Below are 18,780 nucleotides of genomic sequence, written 5' to 3'. Positions count from 1 at the left end.
ACTTTTTAATGTTATATAATGATGATCAATAGGTATACTATAATTCTGAAAGTGCATATTTAGGACATCCAAATAGTGTTGCTACAGTTATCCTTTTTGGTATATTGCCATTGTTCTTAAAATAAATTCCTGAGAGAGAAATTGCAAGTTCATTTTTTTCCTTAGCTTTAGATACATTTCTACCAGAAAAGGTTGAAATAAAATACACTTTCATCACACATACGTGAGAAGGTTGACTTAGCATGTCCCTATTACATCCCCTGACCCCCTCAAATAAAACCCCACAATATATTAGTGTTAACTTTTTTTTTTCTTTTGGTCATTCTAGGGATGGAATCCAGCGCCTTGTCTGTGGTAGGCAAGTGCTGTACCGTACCACTGAGCAACACTGCCAGTCTAACGTGTTATTATTTATTTTTTCAGTTCTGGGAGATTGAACTCTGCAGTGCTCTACCACAGAGCTATATCCCAGTCGTTTTTATTTTTATTTTGAGATAGGCTCTTGCTAAGTTGACCATGGCTGGCCTCAAACTTGTGATTGGCCTCCCCGAGTAGCTGGAATTAGAGGAGTGTGCCACCATGCTAAGCTTCTTGCTTAGTATTCTTGGAAATAAATGGTACTTAACAGATACATCTCATGGGGGAGGTGGGTGGGGGCTGTATAGTAGTTTGTCTTGAAGTTGTACATAATGTAATTAATCTCCTAACAGTGGGTATTAGAGGTTTTTTTTTTTTTAATCTAGGGTTGTTTAGCAGATTTTAAATTATAAATGTATGATAGGTAACAAATTAGCATGTTAATGTTCTTGTCTTTTGTTTTATCTTTTTTTTTTTAAATATTTTTTTAGTGGTAAATGTACCTTTATTTATTTATTTATTTATTTATTTACTCACTTATTTATATGAGAATCGAACCAAGTGCCTCACACGTGCTAGGCAAGCACTCTACCACTAAGCTACAACCCCAGCCCCTGTTGTTTTATCTTTATTATTTACTTATTGGCCCTAGATTTTTACCTAGAGCTTCATGCATTCTTCCTCCCCCCCCCCCCCCCCCCCAGCTATACCACTAGCCCTTAGTATTATGTTTTAATTAGTGTGGATGACTACTTTTACTTCTGGTCCTGTGTGTATCTTCTAATTATCTTTTTGTTCTTGTTCTTAGCCATTTTTCCCCCCATTTCAAGGGCTTTTCTTTTTTTGGTGGGAGCTGGGGATTGAACCCAGGGACTTACTTGTGCATGCTAGGCAAGCACTGTACCAACTGAGCTATGTCCCCAGCCCAAGGGGCTTTTCTTTTCATACTGATTTTAGGGAATATGTTTTTTTGAAGAGTATTTTTATGTTTGGGTTAGTGGAATTCCAGCCTGTAGTAATCCTATGAAATTGAGCAAAATAAGGTGGACTTACCAAACTAGTCTTGCTCAATTAGACTAGTTTGTAACCTAAGAAAAATGGTGCTTAGTCCAAAAGAAAAATAGAAAATTTGAGGCTGAAGCATAAAATTGGAAAGGCAGTTAAGAACAGGACTTTTGTATTGAAACTAGGTATAAATGCTAAGTATGCTACTTATGGTTCCTGTTGATAAATTATTTCTTTGATAAATTATTTCTTTGCTTTGTTTTTGTTTTCATTTGTAAAATGGGAATATATGGGCTGGGGCTGTAGGTCAGTGGTAGAACACTTGCCTGTCTAATGTGTGAGGCACTGGCTTGGGTCCTCAGCACCACATAAAAGTAAATAAATAAAATAGAGACATTGTGTCCATCTACAACTAAAAAAAAAAAAAAAGAATATATGTCTAGAACAGGGTCAGCAAACTTTCCACAAAGGGTCAGATAGTAAATATATGCCCTGCTTTATGGGTCACATAGGGTCTCTGACATATTATTTTTCTTTAACCTTTTAAAATATAAAAACCCAGCCCTGAATTTTGTATGTGGAATTATAATAAATACAAAATATAAGGGCTTATTATACCTAAGTATATACTAAAATTTCATTAAATAGTAGCTAATAGTTTCATTAATTGGAATTCCTTTGTGTTAGATTAGGACAGAAGTTACCCTACTTTTTATGTCAGCTTTTTAAAATTATAATGTATGATCAGATCAGATTTCACCCTCTGCTTATTAAAGTGATATATTATTATTCATGTAAATGGGCAAATAAAAATTGTATTTATAGTGTACAACATGTTTTGATATTTTTTCCTTATGGAATGGCTAAATCAAACTAAATAACATTCACATACTTATTTTTGGATAAGAACATTCACAATCTACGCTCAGCAGTTTTCAAGTATATAATACACTTGTTACTAATTATAGTCTCCATGTTGTACAATAGATATTGGTGAACTCATTCTCCCTTTCTGAGATTTTGTGTCCATTGACCAATATCTTCCCCCTACTGCCTCCCCAGCTAACGATGAGGTTTTAAATTGCTGGGAAAAAAGTCAAAAGAATATTTCATGGAGTGTGAACTTCCATGAAATTCTGATGTCATTGTACATGAAGTTTTATTGGAACACAACCATTCTCATTTATATATTATCTATAGCTACGTTTGCATTATAAAGGAGAGCTTGTGTAGTGACAGAGACCATATACACATAAACCATATGGTCTAAAACCTAAAATATTTACTGTCTGTGGTCCTGTGTACACATGTATGCTCAATAAAGATTCCTAAAGGAACCAAACTTGGTACCATGGATTGAACCCAGAGGCGCTTAGCCACTTAGTTACATCCTTAGTCCATTTTTTCTATTTTATTTAGAGACACTGTCTTGCTGAGTTACTGTGTTGATACGTTGCTGAGACTGTTTTTTTTTTTAAATGGTACAGTGTTCATTTTCTGTATTCTAGTTAGTTATACGTGATAGTAGGATGCTTTGACGCATCTCTCATAAATGGAGTATAACTTCTCATTCTTGTGCGTGATGTAGTTAAACAGATTGTGTAATCATATGCACATAGGGTAATTATGTCTGATGCAGTCTATCATTCCTATCCCCATATGCCCTCCTTTCCGTTCACTCCCTTCTGTCTGATCTATTCCCTAGTGCCCCTCTCCCCTGACTGTAAATTAGCATCTGCACATCAGAGAAAACATCAGGCCTTTGGTTCTTTGGTATTGGCTTATTTCACTTACCCTCATATTCTCCAGCTCCATCCATTTACTGGCAAATGCCGAGGCTGGTTTTGAACTTGTGATCCTTCTGCTTCAGCCTGAGTTGTTGGGATTACTGTGTGCCAGTGTACTGGCACAGCAGTTGAATTTGTCAGGTTAGGGTTAGGGTATTAAGTACTGATTAAGATACTAAGTAGTGGGGTTGGGGCTGTGGATCAGCAGTATAGCCCTTGCCTAGCATGTGAAGCACTGGGTTCGATCCTCAGCATCACATAAAAATAAATGTTAAAAAAATAATCAATAAAGGTATTGTGTCCATCTATAACTGAAAATATTTTTAAAAAAAGATTGAGTAGTCTATTTGGGTGATTTTACAGAATGAGTGAAATAAGATAATGAGTATTCTCCTTAACTGGAGAATTTTTTAGCTAGTTTGTCTAGTTCTTTTTGGCTAGCATTATAATGGGTTAGAGCCTGTAACGAATGGTAAGGAAGTAAGTAGATGATGGTGTTACTACTTTAATCTTTTTTACTTCTCTTTCAACAGTGTGCCTTCCTCTGATTGATAAACTCTTAAGACTTCGAAGAGTCTTTTTAGTTTTCAGGGGCCGTGATTACAGTTGTGTTTTTAGGGTCTTTTATTTGTATTGTTAGAAACCTGAGGTTAAAAGCAGAGAGCATCACTGGAGAAAAGCCATTATTTTCTCAGGAAAACGCTGAGATTCCATAGGTAGTTCTGAGCTTTAGCTTTGACCACATTGGTTGGTGGCTAATCCTGGGTTATTTGTGTCTTTTCATACACAGCTGTGTGGAAGGCTCCCTTTTTTACCTTAAACCTTTGATCTCCTCAAGAGTGGCACAACCCTCATGACTGGTTCCTTAAAAGGACTTGCTTAGAACAAGGCTGGCTATCATATAATACTTCTAATGTGAAAGAGTTAATCCGTATCCTATCTAAAAATTATAGACCATTTAGTTTTCAGCAAACTTCTCAAATTAAGAGTCTTATCTTAGAACTGGTTTCTGTTAAAATAGTCTTGAATAATTTGATTACATTCTTTATAGTTGGATACTATATTTAAATTGACATGGTCCTCTTAATATTAGAAAGAAAATAAAGCTAAGACTCATCATTTAGGTTTTCACATGTAAAATGTAGGATTATAAAATAAAAGTTTTTCATAAATTATCCTTAGTAATAGGAATTGATTCATAACTTTAAGGGCTAAAAACTATCTTGAACAGGTTGGACAAGAAGGGGAAACTAGCATATACGTGAAATCTAGCATTCCATACATTATTGCATTCCTTACTCTCACGTTTGAAAGAGAACAGTTAAGACATGTAGTTAATTCAAGGAGGATAGATACTCCTGTTTTCTGACTGTGCCCTGGAGTTAGTCGTCCTTCCTGTTCTGTGTTTGGCATGCTTTTATCAATCTGCCTACTGCTTTATAGAGATTCTATTTTATCTGTTCCTAGCCTTTTTCTAATATTGGTCAAAATATGCTAAAAGATCTTCCCAGAAGGTACTTTAGTGCTACAATATTTAATTTTCTGAGTGTAAACGCAATAAAACAAAGTATCCTGGGTAGGAGATGATGGTATAGCACAACTCAGTAGTATTCCAGAACATGGAATACTACTGAGTTGTGCTATACCATTATATTTAGTCTTCTATTAATAAACTCTTCTTTTGCTGCTGCTACTTATGCATTTTCTGTTTTTTTAAATTGCAGTTATTCATTTCTTTGCAAAGAGTTATTCTTGAATTTTTTTTTTTGAAACGTTTGAAAGGCAAAAATTTTGGATTTTTGTATAATAGATTTTTAGCAGCATATGGACATATACATATACTTACCATCATGGGAAAAGTGTATTAAGTTTTATCTAGAAGGTATTCTTTTGTTGAATGGCAAAGTGTTTTTAAAATTTGAGATGTGAAATAGGTAAAAAGTAGTTATCTGTAATCTCATGATTAAACGTTTTTGGTATAATGTCAGAAGTGAAAATTACCCCAACTCTATTTACAACTTGTTTGTATTCTTCCTGGCTTGTTCTTATGGACCTATCTGTATATACATAAGTTTCCATTTTTGTTTAGTTAACAACAAAACAAAACTACACACACTGGTGACTAACTTTTTTTTTTTTTTTTTTTTCCCTACATGTTATGGGCCATTTTCCAGGTCAGTGCATCTAGGTCTCCCTCATTTTTTATGGCTGCATATTCCACTGTTATGGATATGCTATATTCACACAACCAGTTCCCTATTGATGGATGTATGGTTGTGTCTAGTTTTTTTTTTTTTTGTTTTTTTTTTGGCTAGCATTATAATGAGTTAGAGCCTGTAATGAATGGTAAGGAAGTAAGTAGATGATAGTGCTACTACTTTAAAGAAAAAGTAGAGAAGAAACTTCCTTTGCCATAGTCACTTACTAAATGAAATTGAATAAAAACACTGTCAAAAGTTGGGAGGACCAAAATTGATACTTTTTCTCTGATCTTTTTGCCATGTGTATATCTGAATTCTTTGTTTTTAAAGAAGAAACAGCATTGAAGCATTATTTGGGGGGAAAAACACACACACAAAATCCAGCAACTCAGCATTCATGAGCAACTCTATACTATACCAGTATGTGCCTGTGCAGTGGAAGGAAAACAATTTTGGTAAGGAATTAAAACTTTAGCTTTAAACTTCCAACAGGTTGATATTTATAATGAATGATGAATCAAAATAATTTTTTAAAAATATTCGTATGTTGACAGAGCCCTTTTTTTAGTTTTTTAAAAAGTCACCGTACTTTTGATATCTGTAATTTCAGTGTAAACTTTTCCCATTTTTCCTTAAACAAAATCTGAATTTGCAGCCAGCAAAAATTTGATATCCTAAGGAGTCATTTATTAGTGATGTTTATGGGTCAACCTGATCATTTCTTCAAGGGGCCAAGTTCACTAATTGCTGAGTTTTATACATATTACAGCAAAAATCCTTTTTCTAGGTGTGTGTTGCATCCATCAAGATGCTTTAAAATGTTCATGTATTTTGTTTTAAAATTATATATGGGGAATTATCAATGGTAGTTTTTTTGCTAAACCTAAGCAGGATGCCTGTTATAGTTATTTTATTAACATTAGCTTTTTCTACCTTTTGCATTATGTAGGAAATATATCCTGGACAGTTCCAACCATCTCTATGTCACAAATTCATAGCCTTGTCAGATAAGGAAGGAAAACTACTTCGCAACTATACTCAGAATATAGATACCTTGGAACAGGTTGCAGGAATCCAAAGGATAATTCAATGTCATGGTTAGTAAACTTCAAAATGGCTTTTGGTAATTTATTTAGTTTCTTAGGAAAAAATAGCATTAGAAAGCAAGCTGCCCTCCAGTAATGAGAGTTTAAACATCATTAATATGTTATCTGATTAGTTGAAGATAATCTAAGAAAAATAGAATGCAAAATAATGAAATCAGAAGTATAATACCAAATACTAATACACTTTTTTTTTTTTTGGTACTGGAAATTGATCCCAGAGGTGCTTTACCACTGAGCTGCGTCCTTAGCCCTTTTTTAAAAATTTATTTTGAGACTGGGCCTTGCTAAGTTGCTGAGACTGGCCTTGAAGTTTTGATTCTCATATCTCAACCTCCCAAGTCACTGGGATTATAGGCGTGTGCCACTGTGCCCAACCAATATTAATATACTTTTCGTTTTAGAAGATATTGCAGTAACATGAGATTGTTTCTGTAAAGTTTCTAAAACACATCTGTTGAACTAAGATATTAAAATTGGAACCTTAATATCCTGAAGAGTTTTAGCACTGGTAGAGTTATTTAAGAGTAGTTTTAGAAGACACAGTTAACACCTGTGTTTCACAGCGGAGGATTGAATTGTCTCCATGTATTACGTGTATTTTTTTCATTTTCTCTAAATTTCCATGTGGAATCTCTTAAAATTGTAATTTTTATAGTGTTAAACTTTATGTTTAAGAAACATATTACTTTAATAAACTATATACATGTTGGTTGCTTCTAGGTTCCTTTGCAACAGCATCTTGCCTGATTTGTAAATATAAAGTTGACTGTGAAGCTGTACGAGGAGATATTTTTAATCAGGTAATTAATCACCCACATTTTAGGAATGTGCTCATCTCTGATCTGTTCTTCCTTAGCCACCAGTACCCTCCACCCCTGCAAAATATTTATGAGACAGGGAAATGTCCAGGAAGAAAGTGTTGCCATTGGGAATCCTAATGAAATACAATAATACCTTGAAATCATTAAATTGGCTCCTTTGTTATATAAGCCTAAAATAAAAACCCAGGTCACAAGTAAGAAGCTGCTATGTTAGTTTTTCTCCTTTCTCTCCTTTTTAGTGATGTCAGATTTGGATCCTTTAAAGGAGTTGTGGTAATCCTCAAAACATAAAAATACTGTGAAAAAATACAGGAAAATGTTTCATTGTGTATCAGTAAACTTAAAATTGACATTTAGATTGTATCCAATTTTCCCTACGGTTTATTCTACAGCTTTTCTGTTTTCTATGATAATTCTGAAATGCATTTTTTAAAAAGTGTGGAAATATTGACTACTACTAACGTGGAACTTTCTTTCACTTCATCTCAACCCATATCTGGAACATGCAGGTAGTTCCTCGATGTCCTAGGTGCCCAGCTGATGAACCACTTGCTATCATGAAACCAGAGATTGTCTTTTTTGGTGAAAATTTACCAGAACAGTTTCATAGAGCCATGAAGTATGACAAAGACGAAGTCGATCTCCTTATTGTTATTGGGTCTTCCCTGAAAGTAAGACCAGTAGCACTAATTCCAAGTAAGTTAGTGACGATTTTGGAGGAATTTTTCTGCATATGATACCACAGGTTATGGATCTGTATAATAGGCTCTAGTGATCTTACCACTTTCCTATTTAGAAAGTGGTAAAGAGCTAGGCTATATTTTTTAGATGATATTTTTGTTTATGCGGGTTATGTGCAAATGATATTTAATGAGGGCCGGGGGATGTCAAAACAGAAGGAATACTAAATTTTAGTTCTTACTCATGGAAAATCCAGATGAAGGGAAAATGCACTGAGTGAGGTATATTTCTAGTTTTTTTGAGACACAGAGTTTCTAAGTTATAGAAGCCAGCCTCAAACTTGTGATCCTCCTGCCTCAGACTAAAGAGTAGGTGGGATTTCTAGGTATGTGCCACTGTTCCACACCCAGCTTCAACTTAGACTTTTTAATGCAGTGTGTTTAATGTGGCAGAGTTTAGTTTTGATTTGTTTACATAAACTTAAGAAATTATTTGTATTGATATTAGTTTTTTCTTAAGTATTTTTTTAGTTGTCAATGGACTTTTATTTATTTATATGTGGTGCTGAGCATCGAACCCAGTGCCTCACACATGCTAGGCAAACACTCTGCCACTGAGTCACAACCCCAGCCCATGATATTACAGTTTTTGACCTTTCACATTTTTCAAATGCACAACTTATTAGAAGTGTAATATACTTGTGTAAGGTATAATTTAGAGATTCAAAATGATAGTCTCTTCTTGTAGTAATGACAGTCATGGCACATCATAATGGTAGTACATGGCTCTAGCTTACATAAACCCAAGGAGTGTGTGTATGTGTTTAACAATGTTTCCATGTAATTCAAGACCCTATTATTCTTGGGAAGTTTCTTTAACATGCTTTCATACTACCTTCTTTCTCTCCTGTAATGAAGCCAGGGAAATGAGAAGGATATTTCAAATATATCAGATGTGTCTTTTTATAAATGGGAGGACAAGAGCAGACAATCAGACGCCAAAACAGAGAATTAAATGGTTTTATATCAGTAAATCAAATAGGTAAACACAAGAAACATGAGTCAAACTCCTTAATTCTGTATTTGTCTTACATCTGGTGGCTTTATCACTTAACTCAGACTTTCCTAAATAGCTGTGAAATCCTTGTGCAGTAGAATATAGGTGATTTGTGATTAAATGAACATAATTTAGTAGTGTAAGCTCCCCATTCTTTTGTGGCCTTGGGATTGATGTATGTTTAGTAGGCACTCAACCACTGAGTGAGTTACACCTCTAGCCCAGTTTTTTCCTTTTTTTTTAAAAAATAGGGTTCTTACTTTCTAACTTGGGCTGTTCTTGAACTCTTGGGCTCAAGTGATCTTCCTGCCTTACCTTCCCAAATAGTGGAACTATAGGCCCAAGTTACCATACCTGGGTTTCTCTGCCTTAAAAGCTTTATTTATTTATTTTTGGTACCAGGGATTGAACCCAGGGGCACTTAACCACTGAGCCACATCTTCAGCTATCCTCCTGTGCCTCAAAAAAAAAAAAAAAAAAAAAAAAAGTTGTAGATACACACAATATCCTTGTTTATTTAGTTTTTTTATGTGGTGCTGGGGATTGAACCCAGTGCACCATGCATGCAAGGCAAGTGCTCTACCACTAAGCCACAACCTCAGCCCAGCTTTTTTTTTTTTTTTTAATGTTTATTTTTATGTGGTGCTGAGGACCAAGCCCACTGCCTTTCATATGCAAGATGAGCACTCTACCACTGAGCTATAACCCTAGCCCTCAGTCCCACTTTTTTAAATTTAGTGAAATAGGGTCTTACTAAATTGTTTAGGGCCTTGTTGAATTGCTGAGGCTGGCTTTGAACTTGGAATTCTCCTGTCTCAGCCTACCAAGACGCTAGGATTACAGGCTTGTGCCTGTGGGGTAATAGAGTAGTGTTGGTAATAGGCAAATATGGTTTTTTGAAAATGTAAAAAAAGTTTCTGGTAAGTAGTGTAGAATATGTCTGTATGGCTTTTAACCTTTGTATCAAGAGCTACTTCAGTACAACGGTAACCTAAACACCTATGTGCCAAGAATTAAGTAATGACATTATTCCCATTCTCTACAGAGAAGGAAATTGAGGTCAGAATGGAAAGTTACAAGATTGCACAGAGGTAACCAACCTGGCAAGATCAGAAACTGGGATGCTTTAATGCTTCTTACTTGTTCGATATCTTTTTTTACTTTTTAGTTGGACACAATACTTTTATTTTAATGTGGTGCTGAGGATTGAACTAAAGCTCTTGAAGTGCTCTACTGCTAAGCCACAACCCCAGCCCCTCGATAGCTTTTTGATGAAATGTAATGACTTAATGACTTTTCAAGTATCAGTGGAGGGTATCTTTTTTTTTTATTTGGAATTCAGGCTTTTTTTTTTTTTTTTTGCAGGATGCATTTGTTATGATTTTATTAGCTCACCTTCAATTCCTAACTTTCTTTTTACCCTGTTTTTAGGTTCCATACCACACGAAGTGCCTCAGATATTAATTAATAGGGAACCTCTGCCTCATCTGCATTTTGATGTAGAACTTCTTGGAGACTGTGATGTCATAATTAATGAATTGTGTCATAGGTTAGGTGGTGAATACGCCAAACTTTGCTGTAACCCTGTAAAGCTTTCAGAAATTACCGAAAAACCTCCACGAACACAAAAAGAGTTGGTCCATTTATCAGAGTTACCACCAACACCTCTAAATATTTCAGAAGAATCAAGTTCACCAGAAAGAACTTCACCACCAGATTCTTCAGTGATTGTTACACTTTTAAACCAAACAGCGAAGACTAATGATGATTTGGATGTATCTGAATCAAAGAGTTGTGTGGAAGAAAAATCACAGGAAGTACAGACTTCTACTAGAAATGTTGAGTGTGTTAATGTGGAAAATCCAGATTTGAAAGATGTTGGTTCCAATACTGGTGAGAAAGGTGAAATAACTTCAGTTGCTGAAACAGTGAGAAAGTGCTGGCCCAACAGACTTGCAAAAGAACAGATTAGTAAGCGGCTTGATGGTAAGAAATTTTGTTGGAAAGTATGATTATTATAAAACTTTTTTTTTTTGGTGGGACAAACTAGCAGTTTGGGCAGGTTAGTTGATTGGGGAAGCTCCAAGTGTTTCGCTGCTGAGCTGAATCCCCAGCCCTGATTTGGGTAGCTTTCCATAGTTGAATTGAAAATTGTGTGAAGTTCAGAAGTCAGACGGGTAAATGTAGTGGTATCTTACATAATACAGGAAAGAGTGAAGAGTGTTTGCTTTTAATGGTATGCTATATGTTGTTTCTCCAGGGGATGGGAAGAAAAATGGAAGATAAATATTGAGAATAGGTTTATATTATATACTCTGCCACTGAAAACTCTTAACTGGTAGAAATGATTTGTTTGTATGCTTAATGTGGGTCAGTAACTTCATACACATATCTAACATTTAATTTTAAACTAACACATGAGGTAGGAAGTATTATTACTTCCCTGTTTCAGGTGGGAAAATGGAAGACCAAGAGGATTATGTGCAACATCATACAAGGTAACAACTAGGAAGTGCACACAGAGCCAGATTGTATTCCAGGTCTTTCACCTCAGAGGCTGTTCTCTTAACCACTACAATGTACAGTCTCAGATCTGGAAAACATATCATGATTCTTCTCCACTGAATATCAGGAATAGCATCTATCCTTTTGATATATGCAGAATATCAATTAGTATTAACACAAGTGAGAAAAGCTGCTTTTTGAAGGGTGATGTTTTAGTAGAAGCAGCACACATGGGAAGGTCATAATTTAATCAATGTAAAAATAGATATTTGCTTTAACTTAGGCCTAACAGTTTTGCACACCTTCAAACATAATACACATTTACATAAAACTTGTTGATGGTATGGAGATTAAGTGTTCTAGTCGTATGTAAATTTTTAGTTCACCTGAAGTTGTTTTGGGGCCTTTTCCCTATAAGTTATAAATGATGCTGAGGCAGATCAGAGTTGACTAGTGGGTACAAGAAGTAGGTTCTACTTGGAGACTAGGTTATACCAGGGGATTGAACCCAGGGGTGCTTAACCAAGGAGCCATATCCTCAGCCCTTTTAGAGACAGGGTCTCACTGAGTTGCTGAACTGAGATCCTCCTGTCTCAGCCTACCTACCTACTAGGATTACAGGCGTGTGCTACCACACCCGGCTAGAAGGCTAATTTTTTAGTAGAGTATTAAAATAGAAGTCTAGTACTGGAATTTTCCTTGAAGATCTTTTGTCAGATTCTTGGTCATACATAACTCTTTGCCCAGGAATTATACTTGATTAGAGTAAAATCAAGTATGAGTCTTGGTAACTAGTACTTCCCCAATTCTTCAGTGAGGCTAGGGCAGAATATAATGTTTTTAAATCATGAGCTAAAATTATAGAAACAAAAGTGTAATATAATCATATGCTGGGACCCATTTAAAGGCTCCTTGTTTCCTACCATTTAATTCACAAGAGCAGACAAAAGCCTCCTTTTGCACATAAAATGCTTCCTGATCACCATTTTTAATTTTTTTTTTTTTAAACACTGAACATGACCCAAGTGCTGCTAGGGGTTTTCTGTCTTGCCACTGGAATAAAAGTACTTGACTTCCTACTCCAACCATGAAAATTAATACTGATGTCTTAGTTTCTAACTGTGCATTGAAATAAGTGTTTTTCACAATATGTAGCAGACTGTCACATCAGTTTTGGATTATGGTTCAGTGACAGAGCAGCATTTGCCTAGCAGAAGCACTGGGTTAGAGCCTTAGCACCATATAAAAAGTCATTCTGTCCATCTCCAAACAAAATAAAAACCAAAAACCCACACACATCTTAAGGAGGAGTTCTTGACCTAGTGTCCATGGCTTAAGGGGAGGAAATGAGCTTCTTCTTGTCGTCATTAACCTATATCTACAGGACTCTGAGATTCTGGGGGCCCTGGGTTCAATCCTGAGCACTAAAAAAAAAAGTACAGGTTTCTTAGAGTGGGCGGTGGGGCTATCAATGCCAGTATCTAAAAACTGCATTCTGAATGGTGGGGAGATGAAGATATTCACAGTATATTAAGTAGCAAGCTGGAAAAAAGATAAATGGAAATGTTAGATGAAATACTTCTAAAACGTGCTTTAGAGAAATTTTATTTAATGAATTTGAATTGGGTATCTAATTTCAAATTTCTTAAAAAGGAATTGTTGAATGATTTCTCTCTCTTCATTTTTAAATCAGGATTAAAATTATTTCATTCTCCACACGAGGAAACAGCTACCTGTACAAAGAACTAATATTTCAATCCAGGACTCACAGTTCTTGCTTTAAAACAAAATTAATGTCTAGTGATAAAAGGCAGATAGAACCTACACTGGACTCCAGACTGTCCAACTAGACTGAATTAAGTCTAACATTTCATTTATTACTATATTTCAGGTAATCAATATCTGTTTTTACCACCAAATCGTTACATTTTCCATGGCGCTGAAGTATATTCAGACTCTGAAGATGACGTCTTATCCTCTAGTTCTTGTGGCAGTAACAGTGATAGTGGTACATGTCAGAGTCCAAGTTTAGAAGAACCCATGGAAGATGAAAGTGAAATTGAAGAATTCTACAATGGCCTGGAAGATGATGCTGATGTTCCGGAAAGAGCTGGAGGAACTGGATTTGCAGCTGATGGAGGCGATCGAGAGGCAGTTAATGAAGCTATATCCATAAAACAGGAAGTAACAGACATTAACTATCCAGCAAACAAATCATAATGTAATAATTGTCCAGGTACAGGAATTGTTCCACCAGCATTAGGAACTTTAGCATGTCAAAATGAATGTTTACTTGTGAACTCAATAGAGCAAGGAAAACAGAAGGTGTAATATTTATATAGACTGGTCAAGTAGATTGTTTTTTTCATGGATAATTTTTTAACTTCCATTCCTGTACTTGTACACTCAACACTAACTTTTTAAAGAAAGGTACTAAGTATCTTTAGTCAGCTGTTGGTCATGACTTTTCTTTTAAAGTTTCATTTGTACGATACATCTGTATGTATGTATGTATAATTTTGTTTTTGCCTAGTGAGTTTCAACATTTTAAAGTTTTCAAAAAGCCATTGGAATGTTAAATTAATGTAAAGGGAACAGCTTATCTAGACCAAAGAATGGTTATTTCACACTTTTCTTTGTAACATTGAATGGTTTGAAGTCCTCAAAATATCTGTTCTGCTGATCTTTTGATTCTTTAGCACAATTACCTATTTTTAAACACTGGCATTTTCCAAGACTTATGGCAGCTAACTTTTTTAAAATTAAAAATGACATGCAATGTAAGTAGAAAGTCAGAAATATTCGGGAGAGCACTCAGTTGTCATTACTTTTTCAAAGTAAGACTTTGGTGCTAAGAGTTTCAGGAGTATTGTATTTATTGTTCAATTGAAGATGGCTTTTGTACTTCCTACAGACATGTAGTGACGTCTATATTGGCTCATAAAACTAACCTAAAAAAAAAACAAGTGAATGCTTTGGAAATGTTTCAGTTGCTCTAGAAACAATAGTGCCTGCCTGGATCTCCTTAGTTTTGAAATATTTGCCATTGTTGTTTAAGTACCTATCACTGTGGTAGAGCTTGCATTGATCCTTTTCCACAAGTATTAAACTGCCAAGATGTGAATATGCAAAGCCTTTCTGAATCTGTAATAATGGTACTTCTACTGGGAAGAGTGTAATATTCTGGACTGCCGTTTTTCCATTAATGAAGAAGACAACAGGTCCCTGATTACAGTTCCAAAGTAATAAGATGTTAATAACAACTCAGCCAGAAAGTACATGTCTCCTGTTGGGAGGATTTGGTGTAACAAATACCAAACTGCTAGCCTGGTATTATGGGGAGGAACCTTTAACTTGTAATAGCAGAATAGTTAATGAATAAAAAACTAGTTAACATTATTTAAAAGCTTAGCCTGCCTTAAAACTAGAGATCAACTTTTCAACTACAGAAGCTTCTCCTATTTTATAAAGTCACAGAAAACATTTATTTTCCAGACCTTTTTTTGAACATTACCCCCAAATTATATTCTTATGTTGGTTTAATATTTATTACAATAAAGAGGGTTTGAAACATAGCTGTTCTTTATGAAAAAAATACCCAGCTAGGACCATTACTGCCAGAGTAGAAAATTATAAAAGATGTCTCAATCTGAACTTATTTGGCTACATTAAAGAATGCAGTATATTTAGTTTTCCATTTGCATGATGTGTTTGTGCTATAGATGATATTTTAAATTGAAAAATTTGTTTTAAATTATTTTTACAGTGAAGACTGTTTTCAGCTCTTTTTATATTGTACATAGTCTTTTATGTAATCTACTGGCATATGTTTTGTAGACTGTTTAATGACTGGATATCTTCCTCCAACTTTTGAAATACAAAACCAGTGTTTTATACTTGTACACTGTTTTAAAGTCTATTAAAATTGTCATTTGACTTTTTTCCTGTTAATTTACATTGTTTATAAGTTATATAACATTTTTAAATTTTGCAGGATTTATACAGCTTTGAGGACTGTATTTATTAGATGCTGCCTGCCAATTTATAAAGGTCTGACTGAGCCCCATACTGATTGTGCTTGATTGTACTATCACCAAAAGTTAGTATTTCAACTGTTGTCTAAGGCATAGTGGTGGCACAGACGTGTAATCCCAGCAGCTTGTGAGGCAGGAGAATTGAGAGTTCAAAAGCAAAAGTGAGGTGTGTGTGAACCCGACTCAGTGGTCGAGTGCCCCTGGATTCAATCCCCAGTTACCGCCTCCCCAAGAAGTGGTTTGTCCTAAAAAACTCCTAGGCTCAAGGTTATCCTTCAAAAGCTGCCTTAGCTTCCAAGTGGGATTCCAGGCATATGACATCATGCCCAATAGCCCACATCAACTTTTGAGGCTTACCACAGAACCTTCTTAGTCCAATCCATTATAAGTTTTTGAGATAGTACTTAAATTTAAGAGGCTGAAAAATGCACATTAGAATGCATGTAATGAATAAAGACTTGACTGGCAGTTTCCTGTTCTCAGGTGTCATACCTTCCTCCCCAGACAACTTGCTAGGCAGATTTAACAAAAATAGTGCCCTTGTTCTGTCAGCCCTAGAGAAATTAGCTTTAATCCCCAATTAATCCCTGACATTCCACATACGCACAGATTGGAAAGTATCAATGACTTAGCAATACCTAGTTTAAGCTGTTACTCAACACTACACAGCTATTTTAGTTTCTGTATATACTCTTTCACTTGATAGTAATACCCTATTTTGAATGAAATACGACAGATTTTTGTTTTTCTTAAACTCCTAAACCTATAAGCTAGGAGTGTGTGTACACCAAATGGACAAAGATCTAAATAAGCCACTCAGCCTTAAACTCAAAGTAGGATACTTCAATGATGAAGAAATGGTCTCCTTTTTAGACTGGTAATTAATACTCACCTGAGGAAGTTTAGAACGCCTCCCCTCTTAGGAATATGAATACATATTTAACTGGCACAAAGCAAGGCTTGTACTAAAAAGCACCCCCAGGTAGTTCAAAAGTATAGTCAGGTTTGAGAAACAAAGAAATAGAACTGACATTAAAAAATCAAGTTATTGTTTATAATAAAGTTTTTTTTATTTACAAACAGTGCAGTGCTGAGAATCAAACCCAGTGCCTCATACAATCATGCTAGGAAAGTACTATACCACTGAGCTATGGCCCTACCCCAACCTTTCTGACTTTTAACACTCTAAGGTCAGTCTGAAAAGGAAATATTCTCACAAAATAAGCCTGTCTGCTCCATTTGTTTTCTGAAATATTTGAGAGTTGGGACTGTGGCTCAGTGGTAGAGTACTTGCCTAGCATGTGTGAAGCACTGGGTTCAATTCTCAGCACCAGGGAAGGGAGAGGTTTGGGCTTATAAGCAAACACTGCCAAGCGCAAGGAGCTAAGGATATGTGAATTCTTTAGCAGAGGAGGTGAGTGAAACTATCACAAGGAGCTTTGGATGGCCAAAATGCACAAGGGCTGGGGAGGGGGCTCAGAAGAGGAATTATTCGACCTTGCCTTCAGACAAGTTTACCCATGCTCTTCATGGTATAATTACACTTTGATTCTGGACCTTTTGCTAAACTAAACAGTAAAAATCTACAAGGGCAAAAATCTGTTAGGAAACATTGATACTACAAACTATATAAATGGATCCTGTAAGAAGGCTACCACCCTGACATCTGTGTAGAGAGAAAAGTATTTTCAAGTTTAGCTAACTCAATAACCAGTCTATGACAACAAATTCAGTATTTACCTACCTGCTACTCTGATTTACAAAGCAAAGGAGATTTTTCCTAATTTTATAAAACAAACAGCAATTTGAAAAATCTTCAATGGCATATTATTTAATCATGAATCTCTTGTTGTTAAAGCTGCTATATTACAGACTGTAACTGAGGGAGAAAAAAGTTATCACTTACCCAAGTTAAGCTTTGTACAGGTGTGATCACAGATAAACTGCAATGTTCTTCATACAGAACTCCGTGTTAATCCAAAGTGGCTGCTTTTTCACAGATGAGCTTCATAGCATACAAAGGTTACTAATGAAAAAAGCACCTGACACATACTTTGCATTTGGAAAATCACCACCCTCAAGGAATGGGTGCAGAGAAATGGTAATATTACCAGGTACATGGAAAAATTCCCATAGGAAAGAATGACATTTCAAGGAAATCACCTTAAGAATATTGTTTTTCAGTGCTTTACCTATAAAAATCGCCTATAATTTTTTATGTTTTTGTTTTTTTTAAGTTAAACTTCTGAAAAGTACGGGTCTGTGATTCCTTAATGAAGCCCTTGTGCTTGTTTGTATTTTGGAATTATGAATTTTAGCAAATATGCAGTACTCTGCAGGGGTTCCTAGTCCCAATTGGTGAATAGTATAAATAGCCAACAGTTCTGATTAGGTCTGTTATAAAATGTAAAAAAAAATTTCAGGGTTTTTTTATTTTGGAATTATAAAGAGACTGGACCTCTATCAAACAAATATAAAGGAATAGGAACAATTCAAATGTAATAAACTCCCTGAGAGCCCACTTTTTGAAGAATTTTGAATCTTACGAGAACCACTGAAAGTTTAAATATCAAACCAATAAATTCTTTATTAAACAGTTTTCACGGCATATTTCTATAAATTTAAAAAATAAATATTTGCATTATAGCAGAAAGTCACATGTACTGCATCAACTCAACTTGCTTTTACAATTTAATGACATGAGATAACTAAGCATCAGCACCATAAAAAGATTTGTTTCTGAAAATTCAAGGAAATAGTTCTTAAGTACTAAAAATTCTGACTAAATACTAACCCACAGAATCAATAATTTTGGAAGCTAAAAATCCAGTGACTGGTTTTCTTACTAGCCAAAGTTTCTCTATGGCAACTATAGAGACAAAGTTCTTCCATTTCTAAATATAAATAAGCTTTTTGATAACCTCCCATCTATCAGCATCTCAAGATTCATAAAAGAGGGCAGAACTACAAGTTTTTTAGTATAACTCCTATCTGTAAACTCAAGTTTGCACATACATTTATTCTAGGGGAAAAAAAAAAAATCACACTGTGTTAGAAACATGCTTTAAAAAAAAAAAAGTGTAATGGCGATGGAACCTAGGGCCTCACACATGCTAGGCAAGTGCTCTAACACTGAGTTATATATATGCCCAGCTCAGATAAGATTAATTCATAATTTTTAACCCTTAAGAGTCAGCTCAGTTCAATTACAACCATAGAAACTGTAC

At 35.2% G+C, this 18,780-nt stretch overlaps 1 protein-coding gene across 3 annotated transcripts in view; it reads left to right on the top strand.

Annotated features, from left to right (window-relative positions):
* Positions 1-15,470, top strand: part of Sirt1 (sirtuin 1) — a 28,679-nt gene extending 13,209 nt beyond the window's left edge. For 2 of the 3 annotated variants that reach the window (XM_071611228.1, XM_027931149.2), the window contains exons 5-9: positions 6,300-6,447; positions 7,177-7,256; positions 7,787-7,973; positions 10,446-11,000; positions 13,411-15,470. In XM_071611228.1, the coding sequence (XP_071467329.1) occupies positions 6,300-6,447; positions 7,177-7,256; positions 7,787-7,973; positions 10,446-11,000; positions 13,411-13,739 (1,299 nt within the window). In that variant the 3' untranslated portion in view covers positions 13,740-15,470. Of the gene's footprint in view, positions 1-5,686; positions 5,806-6,299; positions 6,448-7,176; positions 7,257-7,786; positions 7,974-10,445; positions 11,001-13,410 lie in introns of those variants that run through there. The other variant, XM_027931150.3, reaches the window with a different exon arrangement.
* The last annotated feature ends 3,310 nt before the right edge of the window (positions 15,471-18,780 follow it).

This window comes from Marmota flaviventris, chromosome 4 (genome assembly GCF_047511675.1).
Source record: "Marmota flaviventris isolate mMarFla1 chromosome 4, mMarFla1.hap1, whole genome shotgun sequence".
Lineage (NCBI taxonomy): Eukaryota > Metazoa > Chordata > Mammalia > Rodentia > Sciuridae > Marmota > Marmota flaviventris.
The sequence above is the reverse complement of the archived record's forward strand: the minus strand, read 5'-3'. Positions and strand labels throughout refer to the sequence as shown.